Source organism: Glycine soja, chromosome 19 (assembly GCF_004193775.1).
Source record: "Glycine soja cultivar W05 chromosome 19, ASM419377v2, whole genome shotgun sequence".
Lineage (NCBI taxonomy): Eukaryota > Viridiplantae > Streptophyta > Magnoliopsida > Fabales > Fabaceae > Glycine > Glycine soja.
Window position 1 is genome coordinate 37,970,704 of NC_041020.1, and position 12,258 is coordinate 37,982,961.

Sequence of the window (12,258 nt, forward strand, 5' to 3'; positions counted from 1 at the left end):
AATAAAGACATTGTTGAGAAAAAAGATGATTTTTTTTCCTATGAGATGGTGGTTGTTATCTATTCCAATTTTGAATAACTAAAAAAATAGATAGACCATCTAAAAAAAAGATTAATTAAGTTTTAAAAAAAAACTTGAAGATGCGGAGTTGAAACTGGCAACAAAAAATATAATTAAACTTTTATTTAGTAGCATATCTAAAATAACCTTTAATGATAAATAAATTACAAGTCTGAATTTATTCAGCTTTAACCACATTGCTTCATTAGGCACTTAAAAAAAGATTTAAAAATAAACTATTACAATAATAATTAAAATTTAGAAATTAATTAACATGATTCAAAACTCATAAACCTGCAACTACTAAAATTTCAGCGGGCTATATGCATTATTTTTTTATATAGATGGGCTATATATGCTATTTTACCCCCTTTCTTGTAATAGGCTAAGGTCATAACTATATTTGGCTTGATTCTTTCTTTTCTTTTCCTGTAAATAAAATTATCATTCACAAACCGAATTTGTAACTAAGCTTCATAGATATATAGACAACTGATAGGTCAAAACTTCATCATGCTGTGCAGCAATATGGAGGCTCAGATACATTTTCAGATTTAGAAACAAAAAATGGAAAAAATGTTCAAAGATCTTTCCAAACATTGAAGTCAGTACTAGATGCATTATAGCTTACAACATTGTCTTGACATCCTATGAAGAAGATACTCCGAATGGAATCAATGTTGACTAAAGCATGCGCTTTGTGAACTGGACTTGCAGCTACAGCAATCTCATCTCTGCCAAGGATCACTTCAGCATAACCATCATCTTCATCGTTGTTCTCCATCTGCAAAACAAACAGGTTGAAATTCATGAATAACAAATTCAGGGATGTGTGGGTTGTTACTAACACAGAACCGAGAATTCAACATTTTCATTGTGCTGTTTAAACTGAATTAAACATTTTTCCTTCCTTGCATTGCAAAACTAAACGACCAAATGGTTTTTACCGTGACGTACTGATGTGTATATTTAAATTGATATTTTGAGACTAAAATGATTCTGTAACATCAAGAAATGAAACTACAACAACACATTCCGGGGTGGAATGATTAGACGTTAAGTGAAAAAATACTTTTGAGGCAAAAGTATTTTTGTAGAAATATCAGAACTTTTGCTTTTATTTTCATTTTGCTTGTATTTGTTGAATTGCTTTGGAATGTGCACCGCAGCAATTTTAATTACAAATCATACATGCACTCCATTTATTTGTTGAATTGCTTTGGAATGTGCACCGCAGCAATTTTAATTACAAATCATACATGCACTCCATTTATTACATAACAGGAATTGGATAATTTAGAGTGTGTTTGGTTTGTATTTTTATTTTTTGTTTTCATTTTTAAAATATTAGAATTCTGAAAACATGTTTGGTTTGACTTCTTGTTTTCTGTTTTCATGAAATAAAAATATTGAAAATTTATAATATATTAAATTCTTTTCTTTTTGTATTTTTAGATTTGCTTAAAATTACATTCATTGTCACCGCAAGTTTATCTTACCTGAGATGAGATTTTTGTTCTTAACTGAAAATACTGAAAATAAGAGTTTATTGTTTTTATTTTCTGATTATTTCCTATTTTTATTTTCACTAAAAATATTTTCAGAAATTCAACCAAACACATTTTCATCACCGTTTAATGAAAACAGAAAACAACCAAACCAAACACCCTGTACTTATATTACGTGGGTGATTGGGATTTGGGATCATTTATTATTATTATTATTATTATTATTAATAAATTTAAGAAGAAAAAAAAAAGATATTACTTTTTGACCATGAGTAACACATTAGTTTTAAAAATAATATTTCCCCTTTCCCTACAAAAAAAATTGTTTCAATAATATTTATTTTTAAAACAATTTAATCTAATCATTTCCTATATTGTAAGTATGTTGACTAGTTAGTTCGTGTGAATTGCATATAAAAAATAATTATTTCAATAATGTATTATATTGTTAAAATAGATTGTATAAATAAGATTTATGTTCGAATATATTAAGCAAAAAATTATTATACTCTAAAAAAGAAGCTATTAAAAAAAACAATTTTATTATGATCATTTGCAATTAAATGTAATAATATAGAAACTATAATATCATTCTATTTTAATTAATGTAAGAGAAAAAAAGGGTTATGCCTGTAAAAAAAAATTATATAAACATCCAATTACATCTTATCTAATATGTATGTTTCATCAATATGATAATTTATTGAGTTAAAATAATTATCTTAAAAGATAATTAAATCAATGAAATGAGTATTATGAACATTATAAAACTTTTTTAAATTGGTATCAGCATAGATGTTTCCTCTTAATGATAACTGAATAATAGAGAGATGTTAAGGATGAGGATGGTTACCCTAAACTTGGTAGCAGCGCCCCAAATGAGGAAAGTCTCATTAGAATCGTGGTGTCTGTGATTCGCTCTTATCTTCCCCGGCCGAATTTCTCCCACGTGAAGCGACGCACACGACACTGCTCCACCTACACAACACAACACAACACTTTCAAAATCTCTCTCAACACAAAACGACGACGTATTCGAATTGCATCGTACCTGAAATGCCGGAAGCGCGGGCGAGGGCGATAGGATCGAAGATCCAGCCGCGGTTGTCCTTTGCGACCTCGGAAGCGTCGAACCTGGCGAGGTTGGCCCTGATGTCCGTTTGGAAGGAGTGAGGGGGCGCGTAGGCCACGCGCTGGAGGCGGAGTGAGAGCCACGCGAGGAAGAGGAAGACGGCGAGGACCAAGGGGATGGAGTGGGGCCTCTGCAGGAACCACGTCACCACTGAGGAGCCACGGATCTGATGCTGCTGCAACGACGCCGTTTGCGCGTTTATGTACCCGATTCTCCTCCCCCCCGCCGCCGCCGCCGCCGCCGGCGGCATCACTGTGTTGCTGTTCCTCTCTCTTTCCACTCTCATCCTGCAGATTTCGAATTGGAATAATCGGAAACGGAAGAGAACACAGACACTGCCTAGTGTTTGTTTTTTTCCCCTTCTTTTCCTGTGGATGAAATTCTATACCGTTGCTCTTTTGCAGCGTTTTAACAACAAAATTAATTTTAAAAATAGATAAAAGAAGTATTGGAAAGAATGTTGCTTAATAAGAAAATATAAAATATAATAAAAATATGGATACTTGAAAATTTAATTCTATGAAATATTAAAATACCGTTTATTTCAAAGATTATTTCTTTAATCCTATAAATAAATAATTTTTATTACCGAGAATATAATATGAAAATGTTAAAAAAGCGTGGGATATATCTCTAATAATAATTATTTTACCGTTTATTCTATAATTTATGGTAATTTTTAATAATCAGAAATTTCTCTCATGTAGGTTCGAATATAAGCTCGAAGTAAAAATTTGACACATTCTAATTTTGTAAAAATTGAAAGTATATAAATTTTTTTATAAGCATGAAATTAAAATATTTTAAATTTTATGAAAATAAAAAATATATTTTAATATTTTCTTTATTTTTACCATATGTATATTAAGTTACGTCATTTATTACACATTCATTACAACACTAAAGCTAAAATATATTTTTAAAAAAATTTTGGTATATTTTTTATTTTCGTAAAATTAAAATGTGTTGTTTTTGGGCTTGAAATTAGGCTTGAACGAATTTGAGCGTACGTACATTTTTTAAAACTTAAATTATAAACTAAAATATATTATTTTGTTTCTATAAATAAAAATGTTTAAAATTCATCCCTTCAGAAATCTGAGTATATTTTTTGTAAAAATTAAAATCTCTTACTTTTTTGGCTTGGACGTAGGTTTGAGTAAATTCAAACTTATGTGTCACTTTTTTCTAGTGGTTAAAAATTGTCACAAAATGCAGAAATTTGTGAATGTGTCTTTTCTAACCTCTTTTTTTTTTTTCTAACTTTCTTTATCTTCTCTGTCGGCCAAACTAATCTGAGAGAGGTGAATTTGGAAGTGAAGTTATTGAATTTGTTGGTAACGTTTGATTCCGATAGAATATTGAAATTGGTATTCATAACGTTAAGTTTGAGGGTGAAAGTGTTAGGTTTTCATAAGTAAGGGGAATTTAAAAAAGAAGAAGATGATGATAGGGTCAATAGGATAGTGTTGACCATTATAGCTAAATAAAATATTTAAAAAAGAAAATAAAAAAATTGTTTATTTAAATTTGAAGATGATGAAAAGAGTTAGAAAAGAAGGACATTAAAAAAGAGAGATTTACAAATTTGTAAGTTTTTGTTTTTATTTTGTGGTGGATTTTAATTTTCAGAAATCACTTACTTTTATAATTATCAAGAAAATCGATGAAAGAATGACAAGTAGGTTCATATAAAAGTTAATTTTCAAATTAAAATGTTGTAACGTTAATTCCCGATTTAAATGTGTGTGTGTGTGTTGCAGGGTATGTGTGTTGGTTGGGCCTTTAAGCCTAAGGATTGGAGATCCAACCATCTAGACAGTCTACAACCATCAAATTATCTGAAAGGTATGGATACATGTCCGGTCGTCGAATAATCCTAAATTGGCTTACAAGTACTTGCTATGCTCCATTGTTTTTTTTTCTAGATGATCCAAGAGAAATATTGTCTAACTCAAACAATGGAGAAGAAATGTATCTCTTCAAAACTTCATAAAAAAAAAAAAAACAAGGGGGATTAGCATTCTAACTAATAATGTATTTGAGTCTAGTTGTTAACATGTTAATTGTGATTCTCTTATGCACTTTCGTTAGTTGTTAGTTGTATTTTTGTTATTTTAAGACAATTGTTAGCCAAAAATGTGGAGCCATGCACTAGGGATGGTCTTCCCCTTAAATGGACTATGTAATCTTTTGTTTGTTGATTTTCCTAACTCGACTCACTTTTATTAGGAGCTTATTTGTATTACACTTAATGGCGAAACATAGTCTTACGAGATAAATAACATGCTTGGAAAAGCGTTTAACAAGTAAAAAAAAATTATTATATTAAAATATCCTCAAATTTTACACCAATATCCCCCTACAAGAAAAGTAAATGTAATAATTAAAAAAGCAAAAAAATGTTTGTATAATTTACTCTTATTTATTATATATATATATATATATATATATATATATATATATATATATATATATATATATATATATATATCACATACAAGAGATACACAGATTTGAAAACAATAGTCAATTTCTTCGTTTGTTCAACTGTGTTGCATCTTATGAAATTCAATTTGCAAATGTAGAGAGTTGTTTCATATATAATTGTTGCCACGTTGAATTTATGTGGCTTTCATGATGAGGAAAAAAAAAACATCGCGTTTGTCAGTTTTCTCATGTAAAATGGAGGGAGGTTCAACAAAAAAAGATAAATAGAGAGCCATAGTAGGTCATCACAACTAACAAGTGAGTCGTTACATACACAAATTCCAAAATATATTATTTGTCTTTTTTTTAAATTGTTATTTACTTATAATTCATCATAAATGTATTTGTTTTCATTTAAAATCTAAATGAATTTGAATTTAAGAGAATTTAAATAAATTATTATATAAGAACAATTAAATTAGAAATTTTAATTTTATTTTAAATTTTCCAAATAAAAAAAACATTTTTGCATTAAAATTTGAGCTTGAGAAATTACATAAATAGTGACTCGTAAGTTCAATAAAAAAAGTAGTCATAGTGAATTAAATAAAGCATCACATATATTTTAAGTAATTAATATGTTAAGTATATTGAACATACGAGGGTTGAAGAAAAATGTTTTGAAGAGAGTTAAAAAAGGTTAAATTATAAGCATTTTTCTTCCTTAAATAAAAAGCTGAGGTTGGGAAGGGTCTATAGGTTATATATCATTTACGAAGATATCATATCATTTTTTTCTTCACACACAAAAAAAATATCAAAACAACATAATTTTTCATTTTGTTTATATTTTTTTATCGGTAGATATCGAAGACAATATAAAAAAAAATCAATAATTTTTTAATTATATTTAATAAATTGAATTAGACTTCTTTAACATCTCTCTTATATTATAATATAATGAGAAAATAGATCATACAAATTCAAATATAGCACTGTCATGAGATAAGTTACATTAAGTTTGATATTATTTAATTTTGTATAAAGTTGAAACCAACAAAGAGTAATGCTAACAAATTAAACAAAAGGAACAACTCATTAATGGTGGTCGAAAGTTTGTTGGGTTTTGCTTTCTTCTTCCTCCTCTTCCTCATATTGGGACAACCTTGTGAGTTGAAGAGGCTCCAAACTATGCGATGAGGGTGTTGTGTCCATTGCAAGGTCAAAGCTAGGCGTATTATTGAAGTTGCTCAAGTTTAAAAGGTTGGTGGAACCACATGAATTGTTGGAATATGCTGGATGTAGTGCTGCTGCATTCATGTTTGGTTGATGTAGTTGTGTGGTTTGAAGAGCACTTGTATAGAAAAACTTGCTATTCATGAGTTGAGTTTGCAACATAGCTAGCTCTGCTTGCAAAGATACCACCTGAAATGGATAAAAAAAAAAGGAGGGATTATTTAATTTGAGAAAACATTTTTTTTATTTTTACTTTTAATTACAAATATATCATCTTAATGTCACTATTGTTTAGTTTGTATAAGATAAAACAATTATCTGAACTTTTAAAGCTAGGAATATAATAAAATCAAAGTGATGATTTTAATTAAAAATGAAAATAAAAATAAAAGTAGAAAGTATTTTTTCAAACTAAACATATCATACTCTTAAATACTTGATAGCTTTTGTTTTCTTTATTTCCCCCCTTTTGCTATGTTTTTTTTTCTAGAAAGAAATTTAAAGGAGTATTGTCATACAGGGAAATTTATAGTGATTATAGACATAAAAATTACAAAATGCCATCCATTGTGTATCTTTCGATCTATTTAGGAGTGTATGAACATGCATAAAATCATTTGCGATCCAACTACTACATACACTCGCTTATCCATTTTAAAAATCAAACATCGATAGCATGATCTTGACCAATCCTTTAACTAAGGTACTAAAGAGAACATTTTTCACTGGCCCCATTCACAACTTGGTAAAGAAAATATATTAATAATTTAATATATATATATATATAACCGAAAAGCATAAAGATTAAACTTAGCGTGATGTTTTTATACAAGCTTAAATACAATTTTAATCGTATTATTTTGCTTAATCCATAATTTTGGTTCTTTCATTTCAAAATAGAGATATTTAATCCATTTATTTTAAAAAATTCATAATTTTAGTCCACTATTTTAAAATAGAAAAATTTAGTCCTTTTATTTTACAAAAATTTTAATTGAAGTCAAATTTTTAAATTTTGCTTATGTTTTATATATTTATTTCATTTTGATCCAATTGAATCCTAAATATAACATATTAATTTAAGGTATCATAAAAAATTATTTGATTAATTATAATATAAGAAATAAAATATTGATAAAATTAAAGATTTGATCAAAACAACTTATTTTTTTTAAAAAAATATGAGAATAAAAATTGTAAATTTTCTAAAACAAAAAGATCAAATATTTTTATTGTAAAATATGAGAATCAAATATGTATATTTTTTAAAACAAAAGGATCAAGTGTCTCTACTTTTAAATGAGATGACCACATCTATAAATTAAGCAAAATAAGGGACCAAAATTGTATTTAAGGCCCAAAATGTCATTTTGATACAATAAGAAGTATATCATTGTATATATCATTTTTATTATATTCCCTATGCATGTACTTTTTGAAAAATGATATATAGTAAAAAAAAGCCCATTTAGTAAGAAGAATATTTGAGGAAAGCTAAAATAAATTTAAGCGGAAATCACAATGAGTTATGTTGTTATAAAATACAAAAGATATAGAATTAAATATATTTTTTATACATATAATATATTCTTTTTTAGATTGTTACTTATTAAAACAAAATTTATTTTGCTACATGATCTTTTCAAATTTTGCATTTGATATATTTCATTAGTGTAAGTCCTTTTAAGTAATAATATAACATTCTGTTAACTCATCGCCTCATGATTTAATGAACTAGGATTAACGAAGGTAACAAATGTAAACATCTAAAAAACTCATCTAGCAAAAAAATTTAATAAGTAACAATCAGAAAAAAAAATATTATAAGTATAAAAAATATATATAATAAATGAAAACCGTTCAGTTCAGTCTTATCATATTCATGATTTTTTGTGTGGCATTTATATATCATTCCTTATAAATAGTAATATAAGAAAATACAAGGTAGATTAGGGACATAAAATAATTTTACGTTATTATTTAATTATAAAATATTATGTATTATAAATTTATTTATTTTTATGATAACTATCTTCAAAGTGATACTTATGGTTGATGTAAAAGATTTTATATTAATATTGTATAAATCATCAAACTATAATAATATATATAAATGTGTAAAGTGTAAAAATCTTTTAGAATGTTATCTAATCATAAATTATTTTATATGGTAATTTTCTTATTATTTTTTTAATAATTACATTAAAGATCAAGATAATTTCTTATTAATTGGTATATAGTTGTCTTAAAAGAAATCAAAGAAGAAACAAACCAATATTGATTCCCAACTCAATCTTTTATAATTGGCAATATGTCTATTAGAATTTTTTATAACATTTTTATTTTAATTGATCATATTTTTCGTTATAAAATATTATTTTAATTTGAGATATAAGAAAATTTGAGTCCTATTATGACCATTAATTTGTGGTTGTAAGAAAATAATTAGAATTTTTTATATTATTATTTAATCACAAATTCTGGTATATTGTAAAATTATTCATTTTTATAATATTTCTAAAATATCATATTCATATTTACAATAATTTTAATTGATGATAGTATAATTTTTTTCCGCTGACAATATATAAAATAAATATTATTGAACTAAACAAACATAAACAAATTTATTGATAGATAAATCAACCTACATGTTGTTTAGGGATAGATAAAAAGCTAAAAGCATACACAATGTATTGACTTCAAGTAAAAAAAAAATGACCTGTTGTTGCAGGGCAAGGATGGTGGAGACACAACCATAAACTGGATCAGACAGCCTTGCCTGAGCCTCATACGATATGGATGTTGCCGCTTCGTGGCGGCGGTTCGCCGGAATGTTGGACAAGAGCTTTGACACATTGCTAGCCCCAAACACCTTGTGCACAGCTGCAAACTTAGCTGCACCCTGATCAGTACAAAAGTAGGGTGCAAAAATGCATCCCCCAATGCACTTCCTCCTCAAGAACTTGCAAGCCCCACATGGTGTTGCGGGTGAAGATCCCACTATTGCTTCATCTTGTGTTTGTGCTACCATGCCACGCTTGGAAACAGTGCTTCTACGCTTGCTTCCAGAAGCACCACTGTCACCACCAATATCACCTTGTGGCTCGGCCATGCTAATAGTTAATTGATTGGAGTATTGTGGTGTTAGAGAATAAAAGTGAAAGGGGGTGGTGTTAATGCTTATATGGGGTGTTTGTTGGGAGAGTGCACACGTTGGTCTTGTGATTGTGGTGAGGTTTTTGTTGTATGAGAAAGAAGACGTTTAAGGTTGGTGAGGGAGAGCGTGAGTGATCACATGCATGTGATGAAATTGTTGTTGCTTTTGGCATGTTTGTTAGATTTGTATGTATATAATATTGAGGTAGTGATGAAAGAGTGGTTGTGTGAAACTTGAAAACGTTGTCTTTATGGGAAAGCACAAAAATTCCGCAGTCTTTGTTGCTCTTCGCGTGTGGGATGGTACATAGCTAGAAACTCATCCAAGATTACCTTTTCTTTTTCAATTTCTTTATCTTATAAGTAATAAAATATTAATTAATTAAGGCCTTTGCAATTATTTGATGAAGCAGCTGATATACTTAAAATGACATAAATAAACATGTTTATTTGGTATTTTATATAAACTTTAATTTTATTTTATAAATAAGTATATTTTGAGTATTAATTTATAATTTTATTTTTTTAATTAATTTTAAACTCTTGTATTTTTTATTTATAGATTAGTTATTCTAGTTACATTTTTTTTTACTTTCAATTACTATAATTTTTCATATTTTGTATTATATTGTTACTCTTATTTTATTTCTTAAAATATTTTTTATTAAATTTAAAAAGAAGAAAAAATAACTTTTAAGTAGACATCGTATGTTTATTATGTTAATTAGTAGTGGTTAAAATAATATCATATAAATAGAGAATGGTTAAAGCAAGGCGGGGCAACACGTTTATTATGTTAATTAGTAGTGGTTAAAATAATATCATATGAATAGAGAATGGTTAAAGCAAGATCGGGGCAACTGCAAGGCAATTTAGGTAGTTTCCTTAATTAGGTCCGTAAATCATCTAAGGTCTCAAAAAAACTTCATATCTTTTTTTAATTTATTTATTATTAATTTGAATTATTATATGATATATTATATATTACTATTTTTATTAGTAGGATATATTTGTAAAATTGTATTAATTCAACCATTGAAAACTTTGGAAGATGATGGATTGAGAAAAATATTGTATTAATCATGAAAAAAAATTCAATTTCTACTAAGTAATATAGTAATATTGAAGATCTAGATTTATTTTTAAAAATAAAGATATTACAAGTAGTATATAGAGAAAAGAAATTCATATTCCATTTAAAATACTAATTATTTTAAACAAAAATGTATTATTTCTCAAATATATGCATTATTTTAAAAATGTTATTGGTAATACATGTAGTTATTGTTGAAAGTAATTTTTTCAAATTAAAATCACTCAAATCTTATTTGATATTAACTATGTTAAAAGATAAATTGAATGCTTTTGTCATTTTATATATTGTTAGTAAAAGGTTAAAAATACTTAATAATTTGAAATTGATAAAAGAATAAAATGAAATTTGACAAATTATATTAAATTAATCTTTAAATATAAGTTTTGCATAAGGCCTTAAAATGTCTACATAAAACCCTAGGTTAAAGTAAACCATGAAATTTTAAAATATTTTAAAAATAGCATAAAATAAAATAAATCTATCACCTATCAATATCAGTATCTTGAAGTATAATGCTAGAAAAATAAAATAAATATTTTAAATAATATAATTATTTAAATAAATAATGTATAATAAAAAATCAAAATAAAAAATAAAATAACTTAAAATAAATTTATTATCTATCATTACCAATATCTTATGTAATTAAAAAGTAAAAATAAGAAAACCCTGCCTTACGTAAAGAAAAAAGAATAAAATTTTACTTTATTAGTAGAAGAGAACAAAAAAATATAGTAAAATATAATACTTTAATTAGAAAAAAAAATATTTAAAAAATATTTTAAGGATAAAAGAGGAATAAACTTTAAAAAGTGAAAAACTAGAAATTAACGTTTTAATTTTTAGTTGATAAAAAAATTAAAAAAAACTACTGTCTCAAACATGAATAACTTGTTGATTTTAAAATATTTGAAACCTAATTTTGTGATGATTTTGTACTATAAAATTTCAAATTATATAGTATTGCTCTAAATTAAATTAGTAGTTATGTTTGACAACATGTTTTAATTTTTAGTTTTTTTACTAATTGAAATACTTGTTTAACTATTTGTTAGTAGCTTATAATTTTTTTAGAAACATTACTTTAAGTAAGATTCTTTAAAATGTTTATTATATTTTTCTTTTTATTCATTACTAAATAAGGTAAATTTTATTATATTTTTTCTCTTATTCCTCTCATAAGGTAAGATTTTATTAATTTTACTGTTTTTACATAAGACAGAGTTTTTTTATTTTTATCTTTTTATTATGTAAGATATTGATAATGATAGATAAAAAGTTTATTTTATTTTAATTTTATTATTATTTTATGGATATTTTCATATCATACTATTTGTTTTAACCATTATATTATTTACAATGATTATTTTATTATTCCAAATTATATTTCAAGATATTTATTTTATTTGATGATAGATTTATTTTATTTTTAATATTTTAATATTAAATTATTCATTTCAACCATTATTCTATTCACATTATTTTTCTATTATTTTTAATGTTATATTTCAAGATACTTTAACCATTGCACTAATAAATTAATGAAAGTGTGATATGTACTTAAAAGTATGTTGTTTTGACTTTATTTTTAATTGGATTAAAATATTTAGGATATAGTATAAAATGAATAGTAAAAA

At 26.0% G+C, this 12,258-nt stretch overlaps 2 protein-coding genes across 2 annotated transcripts; both read right to left on the reverse strand.

Moving 5' to 3' along the window:
- Nucleotides 1-507: 507 nt before the first annotated feature.
- Nucleotides 508-3,099, reverse strand: LOC114398933. The gene is made up of 3 exons (XM_028361019.1): nt 2,620-3,099; nt 2,422-2,546; nt 508-844 (listed from the first exon to the last, which is right to left on the reverse strand). Exons 1-3 carry the CDS (start codon nt 2,984-2,986, stop codon nt 641-643), a joined length of 696 nt encoding a protein of 231 aa, XP_028216820.1. The 5' UTR covers nt 2,987-3,099; the 3' UTR covers nt 508-640.
- A 3,032-nt stretch (nt 3,100-6,131) lies between these two features.
- On the reverse strand, nt 6,132-9,543 carry LOC114398252 (LOB domain-containing protein 20-like). The gene is made up of 2 exons (XM_028360431.1): nt 9,089-9,543; nt 6,132-6,555 (listed from the first exon to the last, which is right to left on the reverse strand). The coding sequence occupies exons 1-2, from the start codon at nt 9,479-9,481 to the stop codon at nt 6,229-6,231; spliced, it is 720 nt and encodes a 239-aa protein (XP_028216232.1). The 5' UTR covers nt 9,482-9,543; the 3' UTR covers nt 6,132-6,228.
- Between the last annotated feature and the right edge of the window lie 2,715 nt (nt 9,544-12,258).

Excerpts from the sequence above, each read along its gene's own strand:
- LOC114398933 (XM_028361019.1), bottom strand. The coding sequence starts at position 2,986 with ATGAGAGTGGAAAGAGAGAGGAACAGCAACACAGTGATGCCGCCGGCG. Across the intron at positions 2,547-2,619 it reads CCGCGCTTCCGGCATTTCAG|GTGGAGCAGTGTCGTGTGCG; the intron begins GTACGATGCAAT and ends TGTGTTGTGTAG. Across the intron at positions 845-2,421 it reads GCGCTGCTACCAAGTTTAGG|ATGGAGAACAACGATGAAGA; the intron begins GTAACCATCCTC and ends TTTGTTTTGCAG.
- LOC114398252 (XM_028360431.1), bottom strand. The coding sequence starts at position 9,481 with ATGGCCGAGCCACAAGGTGATATTGGTGGTGACAGTGGTGCTTCTGGA. Across the intron at positions 6,556-9,088 it reads TCCTTGCCCTGCAACAACAG|GTGGTATCTTTGCAAGCAGA; the intron begins GTCATTTTTTTT and ends TATCCATTTCAG.